This window comes from Salvia splendens, chromosome 14 (genome assembly GCF_004379255.2).
Source record: "Salvia splendens isolate huo1 chromosome 14, SspV2, whole genome shotgun sequence".
Lineage (NCBI taxonomy): Eukaryota > Viridiplantae > Streptophyta > Magnoliopsida > Lamiales > Lamiaceae > Salvia > Salvia splendens.
In genome coordinates this window covers 28004852-28030058 of record NC_056045.1, presented here as the reverse complement: position 1 = coordinate 28030058, position 25207 = coordinate 28004852, and the positions used below count along the sequence as shown (strand labels likewise).

Here is a 25207-nt window from a genome sequence, read left to right as displayed (position 1 = left end):
TCTATTGACCATCGATTATCCAATATTATTTGTGTTTTAACAAAAATGTTACGAGTTTAAAGGTCTTTATTCAAGATAAAATTGAAAATTTGTGACACTACCTTAGGGAAATATAGCTTTAAATTTATCGGTTGTAATGGGCTAAAATGAAAAAAAAGACTATTGATTGTGGACAAGATTACCATAGAGACTTTAGATTATTTAAGACTGTATTCACCATCGATTATCCAATATTATTTGTGTTTTAACAAATATGTTAATTGTAATTCTGACTCGAAATTAATTATTGAATTGAGAGCATCCAATTAAACGACATTCAAAAGACTCAATCAAATTTAATCCACTGAAACAAACACCACCCACATTGGTGCCCATATACTTCAATAATGATCTTAATAAAAATAATATGCTCTCAATCATGCCCTATGTAAGTGACCGTCGTATTTTTTTAAGTGATAATTCGAATAAAAGTAAAAATAATTTTCAATAAAAATGACAGTTATTTCGATTCGAAAATTTTCAATGAGACAAATGATATTTTATTTAATTTAATAATAATAGTATTTTTAATCTTTAGGCGTCCAAATATAGTGTGCAATTTTCTGTTTTACCATTTTTTATAATATATTGTAGTAACACTTGTTATTTACAATATTCGCCCTTAATGAGACACTTTCTCAGTTTTCTTCTTATCTAATTCACCGTATTTTATCAAAACTCAGTGTTATTCATTCAAACAAAGGTGAAGTTAGGATTTACGTCAAACTCCGAATCTAAATCTACGCGATTCAACTAAAACCACAACCACAAATCATATACTAGTAATATCATGTATATATAGTAAATAACCATCATGATTGGTTAAATTACACCTCTTTCAACATGAACATTACAAAATACAAGAACAATAATTGCATTAATAATGGAGTTAATGCAACTTAACAGGATGTGAGAACCACCAAAGCACCAAGCCACACAACACCAAAACCAGTGGGATCAAATGAACCGCTTTCTCTCCCGGCACCGGCTTCTTCTTCGACTCGCCTTCGTAAACCAGAGACTCATCGTCGTAGCCTGCTAAAAGATTCTGGTTCGAATCGAAGCCCTTCGACCGATACATGTCTTCTTCTTCGAAGCTGCTATTCGACATGCAAGGAAAAAATGCATATAATTAGAAGTAAAAACAAGAATTAATTGAGATTTTTAATTTGAACATGAGAAAAATACTTTGGAGAGATGTGAAAGCCATTAATAGGGTGGCAAAAGTGAGTACCTTTGCTTCTTGTTGCAGTGAAATGTGAAGAGGAAGAAAAGTGGTTTTGGATTTTAAGGGATTTTTTGTGGGATTTTGAGGTTTGTGAGTGTCATCTTGTGAAACAATTAAAGGGATATTTCATGTGATGATGAAAAGCTTTTTTTAAGTATTGTGTGTTTGTGCGTATCTATATATACTTGGGATTTTGTGTACTATATGGTATATATATGGATTTGGTTTGTGGGGATTGTTTTCATAATTCATAAATGAGATTTATATGTTTTCTATTTGGGTGTGATCCGTGTTTGGTTTGAGTTTATAGATTAATAAGTGTTTTAAACAAGTCATAAATACTAGGCCATGTTTGGTTGATGTAAAAGTAAAGTTGACAAGGAAAATGATTCTTGGGAAAATGAATCACGGGAATATGATTTCTAATAACTTTACTTTCCTATGTTTGGAAAATATCAAGATTTTAAATTTTATGTTTGATTTAAACATCAAACTAAAATTATACTCCTACTAATTATTTTTTTCCATTTATAAAAAAAGAATAATAATATACATTTTTTAGTAAATTATTAATTACTAACTCATGCTAATTTTGCATTAAAAAGCGTCACCCACAAGTGTATGGGGTATGTAGCACGTGGCAAGTTAAATTATCGATCCACAAAGACTAAAAGCCGATTTGAGTATTACGATGCAACTTTGAACACTATTTAGACTACTAAAATGGGTTTTTGGTTTTCTATAACTAAGATCAAAGAACAATTAATCAAGTAAAGACAAATAACTACGCAAGACAAACAAATGATGGTTTTTCACACAAATTTGGAAAGGTAGGGCTATGGATCCATTAGTATGGATCACGGGTTTCACCTAGGGATCATGCTCATCTATTAGTTCTCATGTGTGGCTAGGAAGGTCGGGTTAATTGGTTAGACCCCCTCTCGGGTGAATCTAACTCGTGGATTAATCCCTAATGTAGGAGTCTCCTCCATACAATTCAAGATTAACTCTCTAGAACAACGGACCCAAGTCCTCTCTCTAGCTCATGCATCTTTCGATTAAGTGTAACGCACGTAGTTGTTGATTACCTAACCATTCTAATCATGCATCTCTCAATGTCATTAATTATAACAAGAAATATCAAATTGTTAGCTAGGCAATTGGATAATAAGAGCTCAATAATCAACAAAAAACCAACACAAGAGATAGATAGCATCAATCAAGGATCAACCCATGCATTCCATACAAACATCACCACATCCTAAGGACAATCTAGCTACTCATGGTCAAAGACAAAACAAAAGGAAATACAAAGGAAATGGAAAAAAATATAATAGAAAGATAAACTAGAACTCCCTATAGGTGGGATTGATGGTGGGGAGTCTTCTCCTTCAATCTCTTGAGAGGAGAAGCTCATTGGCCTTCAAATCCTCTTCATTCTCTTGTTTCAGCTCTTTATTTGGTAGGGTGGGAGTTAGGGTTCGAAAAATGTGAAGTCCCTTTTATATTTGGGGTGAAAATGGGCAAAATAAGGAAGCTGTCAAATTTGCCCGACCGGGTGATTTGCAAGTGTCAAAACGCCCGACCGGGCATTTTGTCTGGAACCCTCAATTCACTTCAAAATGCCCGGGCGGGCGTTTCTTCGGATGGAAAATGTCCGATAGGGCAAACTCTATGTATCTTGATGTGCAATTCCAGCCAGAACGCTCGAGCGGGCTCTGTATTGTCCCGTTCAACTCCGTTTAAGCTCGTTTTATACCTGTTTTTGCATCAAGGCTTCGACAAACTTGTTAGCTCTATAAATAGAAAATAAGTGGATGAAACCTAAACATTACACCTCAAATTACTCAACAACTTGTGTTAATCACCCACCTAAACATCCTAAACCTTATAATTGAATAAATTTTATACTTTGAAATTTCACAATGACTTTATTAATTAATTATTAATTTATAAAATAATATTTTTTATTTATTATTATATAATTTATATTATATAATTATATTTTAATTATTTAATAAATTATTAATTATTATTATGATAATAAAAATATATATAATATAATTATAATAGTGACAATTTTAATTATAGTTATTTATTATACCATAATTAAGTATGGTTTATAATTTTAAAATATTTTTATATATTGTAATTAATTAATTAATTATAATAATAATAACAATAATAATAATTAATAATAATAAACTATACTTATATTGCATCAAATATGTAAGAATCATAAGACTTGGAAAAAGAATACCTAAGAAAAGTTAGGATTCAGAATCTTAGAAAGTTGTACTAACTTTCCTTGTCTCATGATTCTGATTATTTTCTCAATTTGATTAAAAACTGAAACAAGCACATGATTTTAAAATTTAAGGAATCAGATTACATTCCCGGATAAAATCCTGGCAACCATGAGCCTAGAGTTTTTTAATTACTTCCATACTTGGATCTTGAGATAAATATTCTGCTAAAATTTTGATTGATAGCTAAAATATAAGAAGCTTTTCAATTAGAAATGTAGAAAATAACTACGTGTCATCGATATTCATTAGTAGAATTATGATTACGATTGGATGAATAGTGTACTAATTGGAAACTTGTATGTGTGTAAACACAAAACGTGTTTTTTTTTATATTATTGTATAATAATATTTCTATTACGTAACACGTTAGCAATCAAATGCTTAATCCGAATTCGATAGGTTACCATACTATAGTAATTTCCTTTTTCTTGGTTTGATTTTTGGGAGTGTTTATATTAGTATATGTTTCGTAAAAGCTCATGATTGTTTTCAGAAAATTTTAGATTCCATCAATTTCTCACGTTTTCAGCATATTTTCGCAGTAATTTTATTATTTTATAGAATGATTTATCAAGAAATTGCTATATAATATATATTGTGTGCACTTGTTGAAAACTAATATAACATTCATTACTTTGAAAATTAACACAATATTGTTATACTAATGATATCATTGTCTCATTTATTCATTAATTAATTCGAAACTAATACCATCCCTTAATTTGAACAATTAAACTAGTACCAACCAATTTATAGTATGTGAACTTCACTTATGTTTCCTCAAAATCGCAAGTTCTCTAGGTGCAGACTTTATATATCTATAATGATATCATACAATTTCATGTAAAGAAAAATTACCATATCATACAATTTATTGTCTACATTAATTAGTTTAATTTTTTTTATTATTGAAAATGGATTAAGCCTAATCATTTACTATTGTAACCAAGTTAAATAACAGTATTACACCCTATTGTTTTTTGCCGCAAAAGCCCAAAATTCCTAATATAACATGTCCAAATTTGTTTTGATGTTACAAATTCTGGAAAATCAAATTTTAGAGTACCCTATTAGCGCTCCCCGTAATCTTGTGGGCCACAGGCCCACAGCCCAAAAGAAACAAGACAATAAGTCAATAATCAGCATAAGTAATGCATAACTAATCCAATTAACACATAGTACTAATTAATTAATATTTTCTTAATCCCTATGAACTATTTTTGGTATTAGGAAAAGTTTGAGTTTTCCAATTTTTAAATAATGAAACAATATATTATCCATAAATATTATTTTATTTACAACTTATACCTTTATACTTTACTACTAATCATATGGAGCCCATTTTTTCACTTTTCACTGACACTAGTTATACTACTCTTTTTATTTCCCTTTTATTTTATTAATTATACATTAAATCATTCTGAACCTAATGTTTATACTTTTCAGGGACGAAAAGAGTAGTATCTTAAACACTAAATTTTCTTTGTATTTACGGTGCACATGTCAAGTGAAGCATGCACATGAAAATAAAAATCTAAATTAAATTTATTCTTTTATTTATTTTTTGATTTTATTCAGAAAATAGATAAATCGATCTTTAATTTTGTGCTATTTATGAATAATACCTATGTAATTAGCATGATATATTGACATGTAGCACAACAGTTTTCTATCACATTAAAGTTTGAACAACCAAAAGTTTGCAAAAAGTTAAAATATTTGCCATAAAATTCGACTATTTCATATTTGGGACATTTTCATTTATTACAAATTGCATTTTAGAACTTAGTCCCCACATTTGTCACCAGTTAAAATTCCCAAAGGCAAAAAAGATCCTTCACACCATTTCGCCAGCCATAAAACATCCATTCACAACTGAAAATCTCCGCTAGAACTCGATTTTGCTTCAATTTTCTGAACGTAGATATATATATACAATACGTCTCTCATTCACCTACAACATCCATCCATGGAGAGCTTGAATTTGATTTCCTTGAGAGCTACTTCGCCTACTCCAAGAGCAGCGGCGGGCTTCTCTTTTCAGCAATCACTCAATCCCATTCCCAAAAATTCTTCAATTTCCAGTCTTATGCCGCAGGCCCACAAGAAGAATCAGTCATTTTTGGGGCAAATTTCATTTCCCGCCATTAAATCTCAACAGGTGAGCAGATTAACTCAACATTTTAGTTTGTGTGGAGGATTGATCCTTTATTTGGTGGATTTTCCTAAGTTTTGTTGTTTTGTGGTAGTGTTTAATTTGTATAAAGCTGCAATCTTGCTGTTGGGATTTTACTAAGTTTTGATGTTTTATAATGTTTAGTTTGTTTAAAGCCGCAATCTTGCTGTTGGGATTTGACTAAGTTTTGATGTTTTATAATGTTTAATTTGTTTAAAGCTGCAATCTTGCTGTTGGGATTTGGAGTTAAGTAGTAGTGGCTCTGCTGTTTGAATGTGGAAGTTATAACCAGAGGGTTGAAGAATTGCAGATTAATCCCTTTTGCTTTTCTTAAATATCTAAGGGTTTTGAGCTTGATATGTGGATTATAATGGGGTGCTTGATTGGTTCATGTTTTACTCGGCTAAGGGGCTTGTTTACTTTTGAAGATCAGCTTATATAGATAAAGATTGTATAGGGGTTAATCATGGTTTACTAAAACAGGTTGGAACTTTGGGATATCTCAAGGCCTTTGATAATTTCTAGATTAATCTTGCTCGATTTATATCCTATGAGGAACTGATGATCGGAATGAGGATAATTTACTCAATCGTAGAAAGTGAATAGATTTGTGTTGTTATTTCTCGATTGAAAAATATGGTAATGGTTGCAACTTTAAGTACTACTATATGAACATAATGAGATATGGACTAAAATTGGATATGATAGTGATTGTAGCTTTGTTGGATTGGTTGAGTGTTTATCTCTTCTATATTTAGTTCGAGGTGAAAGATGGTTCGTCAACTGCGTCCGAAACTAGTGTTCCTGAAGTAGACGCTCTCAAAATAAAAGAGTGGGAGGTTGGGATGTACCAAAACGAAGTTGCTGCAAGTCAAGGTATTAAAATTAGGAGGCGGCCATCATCTGGACCACCGCAACATTATGTTGGTCCTTTTGAGTTTCGCTTGCAGAATGAAGGCAATACTCCCCGTAATATTCTTGAAGAGATCGTGTGGAATAAGGACGTTGAAGTCACTCAGGTGTTTTTCTGATGTTTGCTAAGTAGCTTTGTACAGGGGCTTGTATTTGTGTATTGTGAGTTATATAAATGTGTTGTTGGATTTAAATGGTAGATGAAAGAGAAGAAGCCGTATGCGGTGCTGAAGAAACTGCTGGATAAAGCACCACCAGCTAGAGATTTTATTGGAGCTCTGAAAGCGGCGAATGCAAGGACTGGTTTTCCTGGCTTAATTGCTGAAGTGAAGAAGGCTTCTCCGAGCAGAGGAGTGCTGAGAGAGAATTTCGATCCTGTAAGTCTACATATATATTCATCATCCATGTGGGAACTCTAAATTATTGGTTGTGTCAGCATTGATAAAATATCGCATCTGTACCCCATCCAACATTGTGAAATGACGTAACAAATTATAACTGTTTCGGCTTTCTTTGCTTCTAATTTATTTATTTCCCATATCAACGAAGCATCCAATAGACAATAGTAGAATCTCTTTCTTTATTTAAGGGAAATGTAGCAAAATGGTGAACATGTGAATCTTTTGGATGTCTTTACAGGTTCAGATTGCTAAAGCCTATGAAAAAGGCGGAGCTGCTTGCCTTAGTGTTTTGACCGACGCGAAGTACTTCCAAGTATGAGTTTATCATTTTACTTTTTCTCAACTTTGATACACCTTATCTACGTGGTTGGCTAATTGGAGTTTTTTTTTCCCGCATATAAGGGAGGCTTTGAGAATTTAGAGCTCATTCGGAATTCTGGAGTACAGGTTTGTGATCTTCTATCAGTATCTCAATATGTTTAGATTAACGCTTCTTTTGGTAATATGTTAACCGACTTCTGCAAACTTGAACCCAGTGCCCTCTGTTGTGTAAAGAATTTGTGATAGATGCATGGCAAATCTACTATGCTCGGGTAAAAGGTGCAGATGCAATTCTTCTGATTGCCGCAGTCTTGCCTGATCTGGATCTCAAGTACATGACTAAGATTTGCAAACTGTTCGGGATGACAGCATTGGTTGAGGTTTGGCTTTTTCATTTTTCTCCACGAGCTATTTCATGTACTAAGATGCTTTTATGAATCACGAACTCTGATTTTATGATCTTCTATTAGGTCAATCTATTTTTTCAGTAATTTGGTACTAATGTGTATTTGCTCACCCAGTCGATCTTCCAACTTCTAGGTACATGATGAGAGAGAGTTCGATCGTGTCTTAGCAATTGAGGGGATCGAACTTATTGGCATTAATAACCGTAACCTAGGTATATTCGCTAATATATGAGTTTCAACTATCAACAGCAAAACTTTATTATAGTAGTATATCAGCAAAGATACATATTTATAGTAGTATATCAGTAGCTGTCAACTTTATTAGACAGTACATACATAATGAGACTGATCATTATTTCCACATTTAGAAACATTTGAGCTTGACATCGCCAATACCAAAAAGCTTCTTGAAGGCGAGCGTGGACAAAAGATAATCGAGAAAGGAATTACGGTAAGCAGTCCTTCAAGTAGCTTAAAAATCTTTCTGTTCTCCTTATTTCATGTTTGCTCATATCAATACTATTTAATGAAATTCTCAGGTTGTTGGAGAGTCTGGACTTTTCACACCTGCAGATATTGCTTATGTCCAAGAAGCCGGTGTTAAAGCAGTAAGTAGTAACGGCTATTCATCAATGCACCTATATTCGAATCTTGTTGTTTGGAAAATGAAAATGCTCATATATTCATCCTGTCATACTGAAATTACATTACATCTATTTTACCACCAAAAAATGATAAAGTTCTACGGTTATTTATACTAATACAGTTTATGTTAAACATTCACTGTATTTCAGTTTGTAGTCTCAGCTTCGACTTATTCTATGTATGCGCTAAACTTTGAGAAATTTCTTAATTGAGGCTACAAATAATCTATAATTGACCATGAGTTCTACAAAAATAGGGAAGTGGCAAAACTAACTGCCACTAGATGCGAGTTGGAGTCTCTTCTGAGTCTTTATGGCCGCTATATATGTTCTTGAGCCTCTTCTGAGTCTTTATGGCCGCTATATATGTTCTTGAGCGCCAAAAAATGTTGCTTGGCTCATTTTCAACCCTAGTAACCACTTTACATTGTGTATCTGAGCACTCATGCATCGTCTTGTGGTTTTAACAGGTGCTGGTGGGCGAGTCGCTTGTTAAGCAGGATGATCCTACTGCTGGAATAGCTCAACTTTTTGGTAAAGATATTTCTCTGTGATGTTCATCAACATCCACTTTTTCTGCATGGCATGGCGACTACTCTTAGCAGCGTTTTCTGACTATTTTCGTCGAAGTAAAAGATGGAACAGATAAGTGGCAAGTTTGCTGCACAACAGTTCTGTAGTTGCATGGAACACATTTTTATCTATATTTAATAAGAGACTTCCCTTTTCTTGTCGATTCTTTTTTGGAAATTTTCTACTATTATGTTTGCGGCTGTGTGTGTTTTACATATACGATTTTCATTTTTGCTTCAGCATTATCATAAATAGTAATATTGTATTTTGACAGAGACCATACATTAGAAAATGATCATGATGAAATGAATTGGCCAAATCCAGTTCATATTTGATTTTTAGTTTAGACTTTACTCTACAAATACAGAATATATTTTGAGTTTCATAACTGAGTATATGCAGTACTTTTTCTTGATTTTGTGAATAGTAAGCATATAATAATGGACAAAATCCATCTTCCATTATTGAATTAGTCAATTAACCACTAGCTTTACAAAAAAAAAGAATGAAAGAAATAACAGAAAACAATGACAAAAAAGCTTGATATAAATTCCCTCTTCTTTTTTATCCTCGTGATGAAAAAATTTGAATAATTTTCTTCTGTGAAAACTCCTACATCTTTGCTCTTGGAAAATCTGGAATAATTCAATATACAATCTCAATCTCTTTGAAGCTGCTGTCACTTTGAAGATCTACTGTGAGCAATCCACTCTCTGAACTGTATGTAAACTCCTCATCTTTCTTCTCCACCTTACAGAATCGCGGTTTCTTACTCGAATATGCTCCAAACAATCCTCTCCCTCTTGCTTTGATTGTCACAGTTTCACCGAATGTACAATCCTCGACTGCTCCACCAGAGTTGTACATGTTGATCAGACCAATAGGTGCAAATTGGATGTCCTCATTCAACATCTGCTGATCACATCACAAAAAGTAGTCCATGTTAGTCATCAAGAATTACTACAACATGAAAAAAGAATCAATATTTTATTTTATTTTGCAAGAAGTCTATTTACTTTTATTGGAGAAATGGTGAAGATTTCACACTCTAACACTCCCAGTGACACTTTAACAGCTCTGTTTTTATGCACTCTTGAAAGGGATCCTGCAGAGTTCAAAAATGAAGAAGTTAAGATCAAGAATGAATTTTTATTGCATTTTGTTTTGAGCTGTTTCTGTGATGAAGCTTTGCTAAACCTGAATTGAAGGCGTATACAGCACAGTCCTCAGTCCACGTTTCGCCTGCAATGTCTTCGAGGTACTCCACATCAAGGGGGCTAAAACGGCCTGAGATGGGGCTGGTGTTTTGAGTGGAATCGGTTGCTTGTTTCATAGGCCAAGTTCCAGCTCCTTGGCAGTTGAAAACTCCAACAACTCCGGTTATCTTGTTCAAGTTCCATATCTTGAGCAAGCTCTTTCCATCCATGACTGGATCAACAAACAGGCAGTCGCGTGTAGGCCTTCCAGCATATCTAGCCCTCAAGATGGATCCATCGTGCAGCACAAGTTTTTTGAGTATCTCGAAGTCATGTTTTCCTGGCTTGTCGCTGCAAGAATGTAGTCAAGTTGAGTTAATCACAGTAATGAAAAACGGAGGTTTAGTATGATTCGAGTAATAAATGTTTGTACCTCACATACACTGGACAGCCTCCTATTGCTCTTGCTGCACCATGGAACTCTGCAGTGCTGTGATTGCTCTGCAGCATTTATAAAATCTTTTAGCATCGGATCACATCAAACATTGTATGAATCAAATGAAGCGTGTAAATTGAAGGTGCTTACATGGAACATGTCCCAATCTGGCACAACTACTTCACCTAGCAGAAGGCTGTTGAAAGACACAGATGCAATGTGCAGTGTCTGAAATGTGGGCTCATTAGGCATGAAATCCTCGGATGCTCTTGCAGTCGCGCTCTTCTTTGAGCTGAAAATCGAGTCTGAGTTGTGACACATACAGCAGATCAAGTTGTTGTCAGTGAAGTTCTTCTCAATGGACTCATCAAGAGCTTCATGATACTGTTTGGTGATGGAGACTCTGCCACCGTGTCCGCCCCCCAGAGTCTCGATCAGGTTCTGCACGTCGACCTTGACACCATCCACACCGCTGCTGGAAAGATAGCTGTGCATATCGTTGTAGAAATCGAAGGCCTTTTCAGGATCAACCACTCCAACTCCATACTTTTCTAGGCTGTCCATGGCTATGTCTGTGATGTTCCCGATGTTCCCTGGTGACTGCACTGGGTATTGCAACTTCGGGTTGTACTTCTTGAGCGCCTCCGATGCAGGCTGCACTCCGCCCCAGTAGCCGGCTAGAGCGTGCCACATGTAGACATACCTGCAATATAAGTAAATATTAGCCTTTTTGATAAAATATCAAACTTCAGCCTTTTCTTAATCAACATTCTTACTTTAAGCCATAGTTCTCCTTGATTTGATGGATCAACTCTTTGAGATTTGTGGCTGAACCATCTGATTCTGAGATCTTGAACTTGCTATTTTCCTTGATATCAGTTAATCTGGTAGCAAATCTGTAACCAAATACCATGAAAAAATGATGAATATAATGATCAAATGCTTTGAAAAAGATTGATTCTTGCTGAATGATGCAAAGTCTTACTGTGTTCCTTCGATAATAGGCTCTCCTTCCTTCTTGAATTCGTTCTCGGTTTCTTGCCACCCGTCATCTATGATCAGATACTTCGGAGAAATGCCACCCTCTTTGAAGCTTCATGAATCAAGAATTTCATACAAATTCAGAAAAAAAGATTCGATTTTTGCTTATTCGATAAAAGATTTTTCGGTTTTTTGCCATACCTTTGTAGACCATCTTTGATTCCATTTGGAGTAACATCAGTGTAGAAAGCATCCCATGTGCACCACCCAAACCAGTCTATGTGAGCAGGAGACTGTTCAAAGCAAAAAAGCATATTCATATTTCAAGAAAATTTCACACATTTAGTGTGTGTTTTGGTGATCATGGATCAACTATTGTTACCTTCTTGTTATCCAGGTGACTAAATGTGCCCTTGTGCTTTGCCAATATCCTACACAAGCAAAAACAAATTCAAGAATCAAAATCTGATTATTGAAGCAAAATCTTTCTTGATTCAACTATGTAACATAACATACTTGATTGAATCCTTGAGTAGCTCAAAAGGGTTGTCACCCGAATTGACAAAAACGCCCTCCAACGCTTGCGAAGTTTGCACATTAGGATCACCTGAACACGAACACAAACACAAACACAAACACGAGGTCAGTTCCAAGAATTTTAAAAAAAAAGAGGCCTAAGCAGAGCTTCTGAGGTGAATTCAGCTTACCGCTTTCACAGCAGAAGTGGAGCTCGTTGGCTTTAGTCCCTTGCAGCGTTGTCCTGAACGCTCCGTCCAGCACTGGAAGCACGAGCACGTAGAACTTGTTCCCACTCGTTTCGCTCTCCTCTTGAAGCAAATCCAGAGCAGATTCCTCCTCGGCTTCCAACAGAAGCATCTGAGTCTCCATAGGGATCTCACTAGCTGACCTCCCAACACGCGGGATCATCCACCAGATCTTCGCGATGAAAAGGCACATGAATCTGTAGTTTCTGCCAATGATTTGTGCAGGGAAATGTTAGAACTGAAAATAACAGAAATAACAGAAAATAACTGAAATAACAGAAAATGTGAAATACTCACTCAAGAGTTCCAAGATTGAAGACATGATGAGAGCTCGGGCTAGGCGAAGTGGCGCCAACGAAGGCTGACCCCGAGCTCGATGGAGTGATGACAACATTGTCTGGAACTCCGGTTAAGACAACCTTGCCACGAACCATGAGGCAGCCATTCTTGATCACTGGCACAGCTGTGATTGTCATTTTTTCCTTTGCTTTATCACAGTTTTCGGAGGCGTTTTCGGGTTTTAAACTGCAAGAATTGAACCATAACCAGACATGAACTCATGGACCATGAATCAAAATCAAGAAAAGTGGCATTCGAACATAGCTTTGATTACATTTCAAGAAAAGCAAACTAGCAAAAGTGATGGATGATCAAGATTCTTACCAATGAAGCAATGTAGATAGATCAAGATTCTTGAAGAAAATGAGAAAACAAGAATGGGAGAGAAGGAGATGAAATCAAAGGTGAGGATCAGTGATTAAAAAATTTGGGTTTAAATAGGTGAAATAGGAAAGGGGGCAGCAGCCCACAATGAGTGTTTATTTAAGATTAAAGATTGGTCAAAAGATTGGTAGCTGAGAAAATGATTTATTTTAGGATGAGTACAAGTAATATTGACAAGGAGATGAGTCAGCAACGAGTAATATTGACATTAATTATGTGTGCAACTGTCCGCGGTTTTTGGAGGCAAGACAACCTGACCACAGCTTCAGATTGCTAGAAAAGCTACCTAAAGCCCAATTGGTTAATTTCTTCGAGTTATATTGACGGATGCAGAAAAAACAATTATTGAAAGCTTTTTTACTTTTATATAAATATTTTCACGGAATCTCATAAATAAATTAAATAATATATTAGTTATGTTTTGATTGGTACAAATTTTAGTAATGAGATTAGGGGTGAGCATTCGGGTTTCGGTTCAATTTTTTGCCTAAATCGAATTTAGTTCAAAATCCAAACAGAACCGAACCCGAAAAACCGAAAACCGAACATAAAAAACCGAACTAAACTGAAATTATATGAAATAACCGAAATTAATATAATATAATATATTTTATTTTATATATATTTATATATACAAATAGAATATATATATAGGATTGTATTCAAATCCTTTGCACCTATTAAATCCAATCTCCTTCTCAATCTCGTCCATCCATTTTCATAATCATATGGACGAAAATAAAGCCTCATCAATTTAATTTTAATCATAAAAAATTTCGAAAAGGGCAGTTTCGGGAGCTCAAATTTGTATCGGTTAATTTAATTCCTAAATTCTCTCCTTCTAGTTTGGTAAATATATAATCTGATTTATTTTCCTTAATTAAGTTTTTTCTCTCTTCTTATTTTACGGTAAATGTATTGGAAAGACATTCTTCTGCAATTTTTCGAGACAATCATGAAGCTCTTTTTTGAGAAGTTAGTTTAGTAGTCCTTCATTAATTTCGAGACAATCATGAAGTTCTAGTCCAATTAAATTGTATAGGTATCTAAATGATATGCTTGTGTAAGTATTTAATGTTTGGCGAGATTTAAATCCATATACCCTTTGGGTTTAGCAATCCATGGGGCTTGGTTATAGTACCCACTCACAAACGGAACCATCACAAAGGGCAAAGAGTTTGAATCATTTCCATTGGGTTTAGCAACCCATGGGGCTAGGTTATAGCACCAACACATGAATTAAATTTCATTTTTTAATGCGTTTAAGATTTGGTACAGTAAATAATGTACCAAAAGTGTCTAATAATGTGCACGGATCAGTGAATAATGTACATATTGAAGAAAATAATGTTGAAAGGAAATTGAATTCATGCCCTTTGAGTTTAGCAATCCATGGGGCTAGGTTGTAGTATCCACTCACAAACGGAACCATCACAAAGGGCAAAGAGTTTGAATCATTTCCCTTGGGTTTAGCAACCCATGAGGCTAGGTTATAGCACCAACACATGAATTAAATTTCATTTTTTAATGCGTTTAAGATTTGGTACAGTAAATAATGTACCAAAAGTGTCTAATAATGTGAACGGATCAGTGAATAATGTACATATTGAAGAAAATAATGTTGAAAGGAAATTGAATTCAAACCATCCCAAGTGCTTTACATCGTCATAAATCTAGAAAAAATACCCTACAAATCTATTTCAAATCAGTTGGACACATCTTGAAGTACAATGTTGTTGTCGTTCTTGTTTCAACTAGCTGCTGCAAAATCCTCTCTCACCGGGACCGCCACAGAGCCGTCGCTGCCACTGCAGCGCACAAGGAATGCAGTTGATCCATGGGCATGAACATTTTCAAACAAGCCTACTTGGTTCATCTTCCTCCAACACCTCCTGGTTGGGTGAATTGAGATCGTCATTGCTGCCAAGTTCCTCCAACACCTCCTGGTTTAGCAAAAGTAAATTATATGTATCAGTGATGTAACAGAACAATAATGTACAAAAATATATGTATAATGCATGTGTAATAGCAACAACAGTAATGGTTAATATAACATGTGAGTAATGTACGATAAATAACACATAATGCACGACAACATATCAATAATGTACCAAAAGATATTTAAATTTTCCCATGCAACTCAGTAATATACCAAGAAGTTCATATAATGAGTAGTAACTGACTATTAATGTACCAAACTTTATATATAATGCATGTATTACATCGAACACAATATTACGTACTTGTAACTTGTCAGTAATATATGAAAAGTGGTAATGTAATGTACAAAACGATATAAATAATGTAGCTTACAACAGAACAGAATGAATAATGCATCAAATTAAACTAATGTAATGTACAAAACAGTATAGATAATGAACAACGTGTAAACAAAAGAAAAGAACAAATATGAAACAGACCACTACCTATTACAATTTAATAACCAATGCCTAAACACCATTGTACAATAATGTACAATTTCAGTGGAAACCAAACGTTTTTTATTGAAACAAACTCATGATGTACAAAACAGAGTGCAATAATGAACAACGAACAACCAAATAATGCAGAGCTCTAGCTGAACCAATGGTATCAGATTTGAACAAATTCAAGAAGAATGCAAAAGATTTATCACCTGTAGTCTGTGTTGGTTGGGTTTTGAAGGGTCTGCCTCTTTTCGTCATTGATGCACTGTCAGACACACCATGGAAATCAGTTAAATTTCTTCATCCAAATCATAAAAAACACAGATATAACTCAATAATCAACCCAAATCGTCAATAATGGACAAAATCAACAACACATTGAACACAAAATCGGACATTTTCAGCAACATCTACGACATCAGTATGGTTTCACCCGGAATAATCGAACATATACCAAATGTAACACAAAAGTCAACTACACACTTCAACAATGACCAGAACCCTAATCCGAATGATTACCATTTCATTGTTTACAGAAAAATCTACCAAAAAAATTGTGCATTATTGCATCTAGGAACTTAATCAACACTAAAAACTGTGAATCGATTACTATGTGGTCTCGTAAATGACGACAATCAATGTTTAAGAGTGATTATTACCCAAAAACGGAACTTTGGAAACCCACATTGTTGCGAATAGAAACTCAATCGGCGCGCGCACAATTGAAAATCGGAACTTTAAGCCTGTGAATCGTCGACCGACGGTGAATTCTGCGGCGAGAATCGACTGTGGATTTGGTTTCTCTTCAATTGGAGAGGCGACTAGGGTTTCAGCGGTTTTGAAATGGTGGAGAATAGTTTTGATCGTGGGCTGATGGGATGGAGTGAGAGAGTGAATGAGAAGATGGAAGGTTTATGAGAGAGATAGTGAGTAGATGGAAGGTTGTATCAAAATCCCGCTGGAAATTCGCTCCTTCCGTTTTGGGCGGTTTCCAATTTAGTTGTTTTACTAGTTTACCCTTATAATGCACAAATTCCACCATATAATGCAACACGAGATTAAAAAATGGGATTTCATCCGGTCCCTCCATCCACCAAATCCAACGACCCAAATTAAGAAGGAACTTAAATCTAAGAGAGGAAAAGAAGAATAACACTACCCTCTCTCTATATATATATATATATATATATATATATATAGGGAGATGATCAAAATAAGTATGTGTTTAAATCCAGAAATGCAGACCAAATCTTGACCCTAGGATTAGATGATCTAATGGTCAATAATTAACCAAAAACACGGAAGGTCATAATTAAGCAATTTTAGGTCATATTATAATATTTGGGTTTAATGTCATGCTAAGATCGTTTTAGGTCATGCTTTGTTAGCATGACCTAAAAATTACCTAATTATGACCTAAAAGTGACCTAATTATGATATTGTTCTGCGTTTCTGTATTTAAATCTAGTTTTGCATAGATCAAAACCCTATATATATATATATATATATATATAGGGTTGTGATCAATTGAGATTTTTTAGCCTAATTGAGAATTGAGATGCATTATTAGCCACTCATTTTTATTAAATGAGTGGTCCAGAATTTACCACATGGAAAATATTTTTACATTAATTAATTGTGAAAGGGCAGAATGGTAATTTCATCATACATTTTATTTAATAAATATTTTTTATTTTTTTAAAAAAAATTAAATTTTTTTTTCGATTTTTTATTTTTTTTTATTTTTATTTTTTTTGTCAACTACATATACAATTCATGTCAACTACACACATATAATGTCAACTACATATACAATTCATGTCAACTGCACATATATAATGTCAACTACATATATGATTCATATCACCTATACACATATAATGTGTTGTATAAGCTGTTGACATTTGATGTGCAGGTTATTGACATTTGATGTGCAGGGCTATTGACATTTGATGTGCAGGCTACACATCGTAGTTGACATCGCGTGAAAATTAAAAAAATTAAAAAAAAAATTTTAAAATTTTTTTAAAAAAATTTTAAAAAAATAAAAAAATAAATTTTTTTTAGTTGTTGACATTTTAATACGAGTTGTTGACATTTGATATTCTGGCTATTGAAATGAAATGACGATAATACCCTTAGTTGATATAACCTACTTGTAGTTGACATTTCAAAATGAGTGGCTGAAAATGCATCTCAATTCTCAATTAAGCTAAAAAATCTCAACCTAACAAGACCCTATATATATATATATATATATATATATAATATAAAATTAATAGAATATATATATATATATATATATATAATACATATTGTAGAGAATATATTAAAAGAATATATATTATGTACATAATATAATATATTACATTAATATAATATTATATTTAAAATATGATTCGGTTTGTTATTTCACCCGAACTGAATCGAAAAATCAAAAAAATCGAACTGAATTTTAAAATTTCGGTTTGCTTCGGTTCTGATATTCGGTTTTTTTGCTCACCCCTAAATCGTTCTAGTTGTTTCATAACCGATCAAATGACATAATCGACACGATTAATAGCGTAAACACTTAAGATAATTATCGTGCAATCCATGTGTGCGCAAAGCCAATAGTTTAAACTCTTAGGGGGTGTTTGGTAGGCATGTTAAGTTATCATAAGATAATTAATTATGATCGACTTTAAGATAAGAATTAAGATTAAATCTAAGATAATTTATCAAGTATTCTTGTTTGGTAACAATGACAAAAATTAGGATAAATACATAAAATGACTAATTTAACATAATTAAATTAATCTTATCCCAAATTTATCCCTAGCACACATTTCATCGTTCATTTCTTCCCCATTTTCTCTTAAACCCAAAAGAGTAGGGCTTCTCCGATCCGGCTTTTCTCTCCAATCCAGCGCCTCTTTCCAAAGTATAAATCATTAACATTAACATTTCATCAAACACATTGTGGGCAATTTTATTTAAGCACACAGAAACCACTCCACACAATTGCACGCACAGGAAACTTCCCTACAAAAATCAATTATCTAAATTCACGACGCAAAATAATAAACAAAAGCACATGCTCCATTCAAATTTCCTCATTCCTACCTAATAAAAGCAATTTCCACCTCCTAAACAAGGAATAACAATCGAATATGACTTACTCAAAATTGATTGAACTCTCCCAGATCACATCAACATATGAAGCATTTCGTTTTTTATGAGAGTGTAGAAATTTTGAATTGGAGATTTTTCATGAAAGAGGTGAAAGAAGAGGGTTGCAGACTTGCAGTCTTTCCGTAAATTGGAGATGGCGCAGATTTGTTTATGAAAGAGGTGAAAGAAGATGGTATATTGGTAATTTTACATTTAATCTGGGTTATGGATATAGGCCTGATTAATTAACGGACCTGTTTTGGACTGATAACAAAGATGAGGAAATGAACTAATTTGTTTCGGGCCTAGACGGGCCACGATGGGCCCATGTCTTAAACGTGGGCAATATAAATAGTTCATCTTATCTACCAAACAGTCAGATTAATCAAGATATCTTATCTAATCAAGGTTTGTCTTATCTATCAAACACACCCTTAAGATAATTATCGCGAAAAGCCGATATGCATGCGTGTACCAATATCATACTCCTATTTAATAAATAATACGATAAAACAAAGTTAAAAGGTTAGTATTTTGTGTGAGATGCAAATTGGGGTATGAGTGACATAATAAAAGGCTCAATATATTCAACTGATTCGATCGTGACCGCAACTCCCGATCAAATTTGAATCGCGACTACTGACTGACGAGGCCGGGAAGCTCACCATGGCCCAAATGTGCATTCACCACTGCTTGGAGCATATTGAGATTTAAAATTTTGATATTTTAGATATTTTTATGGGTCTAGAGTATTCACTTCTAACTCCTAACAAAAAGTACAACAAATCCAAGCCTCTTGGCATAGCGGTAAAGAGCGCTTAGATATCGCGTCCATCCTGGAGGTCATGAGTTCGACCCCTGAGAGGTGCCAACATGGGGATTAATTTCCCTTGAGGGTGACAGTTTACTTGCTTGTACTCATGTTTGGGGGGATTAATTTCCCTTGGGGTGACAGTTTACTTGCTTGTACTCATGTTTGGGGGTGACAGTTTATTTGTTTGTACCCAACCAGACAACGAAGCGCGTCTTGGTGGTAAGACGCCTCTTCACCTCTGACCTATATAGGTCGGGGGTCCAAGTCACTTCGAGGGTAGATGGGGAACCATCGTCGATCCTCCTTTTTCAGAAAAATAATTAAAAAAAATACAACAAATCTCGATTGTGATACTAAAAGATTTCTTTGTTGTAATCTATGATACGCCATGTGGTATCATGGCCATCTTAGGTCATTGAAATTGAAATTATTGAAGGGATATGTAATGTTAGATGAATCTAACAAATAATTCAATAAAATTTAGTGGTAGTGGTGTGTGATGTTTTCAAATTTAAACTTTTAAATTCGTTGTATGAGAATAAACAAAATGATTGACCATATGGAATCAACCTGGTTGGTGCATGTGACCATTGTTTTTGTTTGTTTATTGGCACTATTGTCCAAATATTATTTTTATGTAATAAGATAATTTATGTGGTCAGCAACCTGACCTGAATGATACTAGTATAATTTATGTTTGGCCGAAAAGTAAATAATATTGAAGGGTAAATAATACTGGAGTAATTACAAGTATAACAATTGATAGAAATAAAATTTATAAATTAATTAATTATGAAAACGATTCAATTTACTAACAAAAGCACTCAACCATACAACCACACGTTAAATATTATGGTATATTAGTTGGCGCATAGCTATATAAATGAACTAAAACAGCTACAAAAGTGTGTATCAAATTGATTAACACTTGAAAAAGAGTACAGAAGATATAATATTATAATGCATCAATGAGAAAAGGAAAAATAATTATTTGAATGGTGAGGCTACATGTATAAGTAATGCCGCCGCACCGCCTTCCAAAATTTAAAAAAAAAACGAGATATTCCATATATCCGACCCTATAATTTTTATTTTCTGAATCCACTGTAAATATAACTTCACATATTTTAAAAATTGATAACGTTAAAATTGAAAATTAGCTTGTTAATCATTCTATTTTGACCAAATATTAATTTTGGAAACCAAAGTTTAAAATATAACTGCTGATGTTTCGATAATATGGTTAGATTCTCATCTAATCTTTTCTCATATTTAAATTGATTTAAATTAATCATATGCAACTCTAGTCTAAAATAGTAGTAATAACTAGTGGAAACGGATTTGATTTCATAGTATTAAAATGTTATTTAACTTGAAAGATCTAAACAAATTGAATTCGAAGTGTTTTTGTTGCCCAAGTTTGACTACCCCACGTTTGAAAATAAATAAAATGTGTTATGCTAGTTGTAATAGAAATAACCGCGTAGGATCCGTTTTTTGAGTCTACGAATCAAGGTGTCGACAGTTACACTCTTCTAATTTCCAACTTTAGAATTACTTACAAATTTAGGCACTTATTTATGTTGATAATTAAGTAAAAAAAAAATCCTTAAAACTGAAATTAGGCGTAAATATAATATCATTAAGAACATATTAATTTATGGAAAGATAATTTCTGGAATCGTTCGGATTTTAATTATATTTAATGAAGGATTCCAAAAAATTGATCTTTTCTTTTAGTAGTTGAATTTCTCTTTGATGATCAACGTGTAGCATTACTGTATTAGGCTGCACAAATGGTGGAACATGTGATTTGATTGAGTTGATATTAAGTTAGAACTTAATAAATGTTTGATCATAATTTTATTAAGTATAAAACTCTATTTATTGTATACTTCCCATATCAGACTAAATGATTTGTTTGAGAATATAATATTAAAAATAGATATCATATTTGCATGAGAACAAAATGACAAAGCTTATATTATTTGTTGGCTGGAGACATGTATGGAAAATGGGCTACTTGGGTCCACCAATATTGGACCAATTGAACTAAAACCACAAACTACCTAATTATTTAGTTGGGCCTAAAATATTTATTATAGAATCCCAATTCTTTTAAGATATTTATACAATTAACTTAATTATTAGTTTAACATAGGGGGGTTTTTGAATGGTTGTTCTCCTTCCATGTGTCACCTTCAGAAATTTCCGGATAAAGTTTGGGAGGGATGAAGACATATAAATAGTGATTCATTGTAGCATTTAAAATAAGAGTGAACTTAAAAAATGGTCATCAACTATGGGTTTATCTAGCCTATAATCTCTGGATTTTAAAAATATCGTCAGACATTTTGTAAACTAAGGGTTTATCTCGAAATTGACCAGTTTGTCATTTTTTGATGCGAAAATACCCTTTTGAGGGTTTGAGCAATTTCATATTTTTACACTTTTAACATTTTAAATATGATATTATATCAGTGATATATTAAATCTGATATTATTTCAAAATTTTCATTCTTCTTCCCTTTTGTCATCTTTCACTTTGTTTCTTTATTTCAATATTAGATTTAATTTTATAAAAATAAATGTTAAATATAGATTTTTAAAAATCAATATTTTTTATTAATTAAAAATATTAATTCATGGACACTATAAATATTGATTAAAACTATTAATTTTTTTTATTTAATAATATTAATCACAATGGAAAATAAGAGCTATTCTACTTAGCCTTCTTACGATTGTTATAATTGTTTGTGATTATATATTATGAAGTTGACTAAAAATTTGATAATACTAAAAATGTTATATAGGAGTATTTTGTTTAAATTTTCTAGTTAATTTTGATTGTTTTCAAATAAATAAATGAAAATTATATTAGTCTTACATTAGTTGCATATTTATTTCAGAATAATCGTGTTATGTGATCTATTTATGATTAAAACTATTAAATATTAACTAAAACTAAGTTGGCGTCGACATACCTTATTGATTAAATATTAGACACTATCAAATATTGATTAAAACTATTAATTTTTGTTATTTAATAATTTTAATAATTAATAAAAATTTATTGATATTTAAAAATCTAAATTAAAAATTTAATTTTATAAAATTAAATCTAATATTGAAATAAAGAAACAAAGTGAAGGATGACAAAAGGGAAGAAAAATGATAATTTTAAAATAATATCAGATTTAGTACATCACTGAAATAATATCAGATTTAAAATGTTAAAAGTGTAAAAATACCAAATTGCGAAACCCTCAAAAGGGTATTTTTCGTATCAAAAAATGGCAAAAAGACCAATTTCGAGATAAACCCTTAGTCTAGGGATGTCTGGAAATATTTTTAAAGTCCAGGGACTATGAGCGAGATAAACCCATAGTCCAAGGACCATTTTTGAACTTCACTCTTAAAATAATTATATTTTTATTTTACATTTTTAACATAAGATGATTCACTATATATCTACGTTAATGTATTTTTTGTTTCTAAATTACTCCCCTTCTGTCTTCCATTAAGGGTTCATTTTATCATTTTCGCTTGCTCCATATTAAGAATTCTATTTTCTTTTACCATAAAATGATAAATAGGTTCCATATTCTACTAACTTATTTCTCTTATATTATATTATAAAACTAATATATATATATATATACATATATATAGAGGGTGCTGTTAGGTTGAGATTATTTAGCTAAATTGAGAAATGAGATGCAATCTCAGCCACTAATCCACAAGATTAACGAAATGTCAACAACTATCACATTATGTCAACACAGGGGTATAAGTGTCATTTCATTAATCAAATGGTGGAAAAAAATAAAATTAGATTTGAAATCATTTTCTAAAACCCTCTCTAACATATATCGCCACCATCAATCGTCTTCGCCGATCATCAATCAAGCCAGAGACGACGACGCCTCCAGATACTCCCCCTCTCTCTCGCGGTTTAACGTCGCCGCTGTTCATCGTGCTTCGCCGCTTCTGCTGCACGAAGCTCCGAACAGCCTTCGCTTCTCACGTCGTTGCTTCGCCGGAAGCTTAATTGTTGATTCGAGTATGGATTTGGAGGTATTAGGCTTTGTATTATCAATTGTGTTGGATGTGAACTGATTTTTAGTGAGAGAAATCGCTACCTATGTTTTCGCTGCTGTTGTTCGCGTTTGTCGCCGGAGCTCTGTGTAGAATCCAGAAAGTCGAGGAATCAGCTATTTTGAGGTTCAACTTCGCTTCGCTGTTTTTATCAAAATGCTTGAACATTGGGGAAAAATCTGAAAATACTGATTTCTGCTCATTTCAATGCTGAATTTTGCTTTTATCTCGCGATTTCAGCAGAGATCTCGCAGTTTTTTTATATTCGATTTCTGCTGTTTTTTTTTGTTGATTAGCGATGGTAGAATAGGAAGAGATGGAAATGAACAATCCTGCTGGAAAAAACGGAAGAGAACAAGCATCTTCTTCCAGTTAAGGATTTGTTTAAATTTTTAAGATTATTGACATTTCATACAATAGCTATTGACATAGTTATGATAATATACTTGTGTTTTCTATAAACGGCATATACTTGTCATTGAGATGATATTGTATACTGTTGACATAGTGTATGCTTGTTTGGATTGTTGTTGACATTATAAACTTTAACAATTGATATAATAGTAATAAGATAATTGTGCTTGCTTTAAACAGGATATACTTGTTATTGACATAGTGTATACTTATTAGAATCGTTGTTGACATAATCAAATTGACATTCAGCCTCTGGTGATAGGGAGGTGCTGGTTTTGGGGCTGGCGCCGTCTTCCGAGTACACATTTTTGGTGTATGCTTCTCCAGTTGGAAACTATTTCAAGGTTGTGTTTACGTTTTCAATTTTAATTCGATTGAATCAAGGGGATATTAAGGAGTTTGTGGATAAGGTTTAATTGTTGTGATTTGCCGAAAGAGACTGTGCCGATCAGCTTGTACGTTGAGGATGAGTTCCATCGCGCTGGCCGCGGTGGTTCTGGAGGTGTGAAAAGCGTCACGAATTATGCGCCGGTATGTAAGTGTTGCATCTTTCTGCCAACTGTTTGATGAAAGTTCTAAATGAAGTTGGCTACTGAAAGTTCATCAAAGTGTTTTTATTTTTTTATTTTTATGATTTTGATATCAATTAATTTCGTCCTGCTTGTAAAAACATGTTTCTTAGTATGAATTATCGGAATAATGTTTTTGATGCACGACTAAATTTAACAAATTTACAAAGTTCATTTGATATTTAATAGTAGTAAATAAATTATAGGTGAGGTCATGAACTGCTAGTAATCATGGAGAGCAAGAACTACCAAGCAAGCCACTATGTCACTCAGGGCGATGAGCAGACGTTGCTCCAGTGCCTGCATCAAGAGCTTTACAATCTCAAGTTTCTAATCGTGGATCGCGCACGCTTTGCCGGATAAGGAGAACGACAGTCGGATTCTTCTCACCACTAGGCTTCGGAGGTCTCTGATAAAATTTCTGAAAAATCTAGTTTACTTCATGAGATGCAGCCGCTCGGGCTGGAGCACAGCTGGCAGTTGCTCTGTTATCTTACCTTCGGTGATATGTTGAAAAATGATAATGATGATGTTACATTGCCCTACCCTCCTCACTTGAAGGAAATTGGAAGATCGATCGCCGAGAAATGTAAAGGTCTTCCTCTGTCACTGGTTGTGGT

At 33.5% G+C, this 25207-nt stretch overlaps 2 protein-coding genes across 3 annotated transcripts; one reads left to right on the top strand and one right to left on the bottom strand.

The window, feature by feature from the left end:
- The first annotated feature begins 5378 nt into the window (after nucleotides 1-5378).
- Nucleotides 5379-9171, top strand: LOC121765248 (indole-3-glycerol phosphate synthase, chloroplastic-like). Its single transcript, XM_042161322.1, has 10 exons — nucleotides 5379-5737; nucleotides 6511-6771; nucleotides 6865-7041; nucleotides 7304-7378; nucleotides 7468-7512; nucleotides 7602-7766; nucleotides 7927-8005; nucleotides 8162-8244; nucleotides 8333-8401; nucleotides 8908-9171. Exons 1-10 carry the CDS (start codon nucleotides 5546-5548, stop codon nucleotides 8989-8991), a joined length of 1230 nt encoding a protein of 409 aa, XP_042017256.1. The 5' UTR covers nucleotides 5379-5545; the 3' UTR covers nucleotides 8992-9171.
- A 272-nt stretch (nucleotides 9172-9443) lies between these two features.
- Nucleotides 9444-13186, bottom strand: LOC121765247 (probable galactinol--sucrose galactosyltransferase 2). 2 transcript variants are annotated; one of them, XM_042161320.1, is made up of 13 exons: nucleotides 13051-13186; nucleotides 12685-12912; nucleotides 12331-12593; nucleotides 12140-12230; nucleotides 12006-12054; nucleotides 11825-11916; nucleotides 11628-11735; nucleotides 11419-11538; nucleotides 10793-11345; nucleotides 10640-10707; nucleotides 10208-10557; nucleotides 10027-10115; nucleotides 9444-9925 (listed from the first exon to the last, which is right to left on the bottom strand). In XM_042161320.1, the coding sequence occupies exons 2-13, from the start codon at nucleotides 12861-12863 to the stop codon at nucleotides 9656-9658; spliced, it is 2232 nt and encodes a 743-aa protein (XP_042017254.1). In that variant the 5' UTR covers nucleotides 12864-12912; nucleotides 13051-13186; the 3' UTR covers nucleotides 9444-9655. The 2 variants fall into 2 exon arrangements, with proteins under 2 accessions (XP_042017254.1, XP_042017255.1); XM_042161321.1 differs by having other exon boundaries at nucleotides 9444-9922.
- Between the last annotated feature and the right edge of the window lie 12021 nt (nucleotides 13187-25207).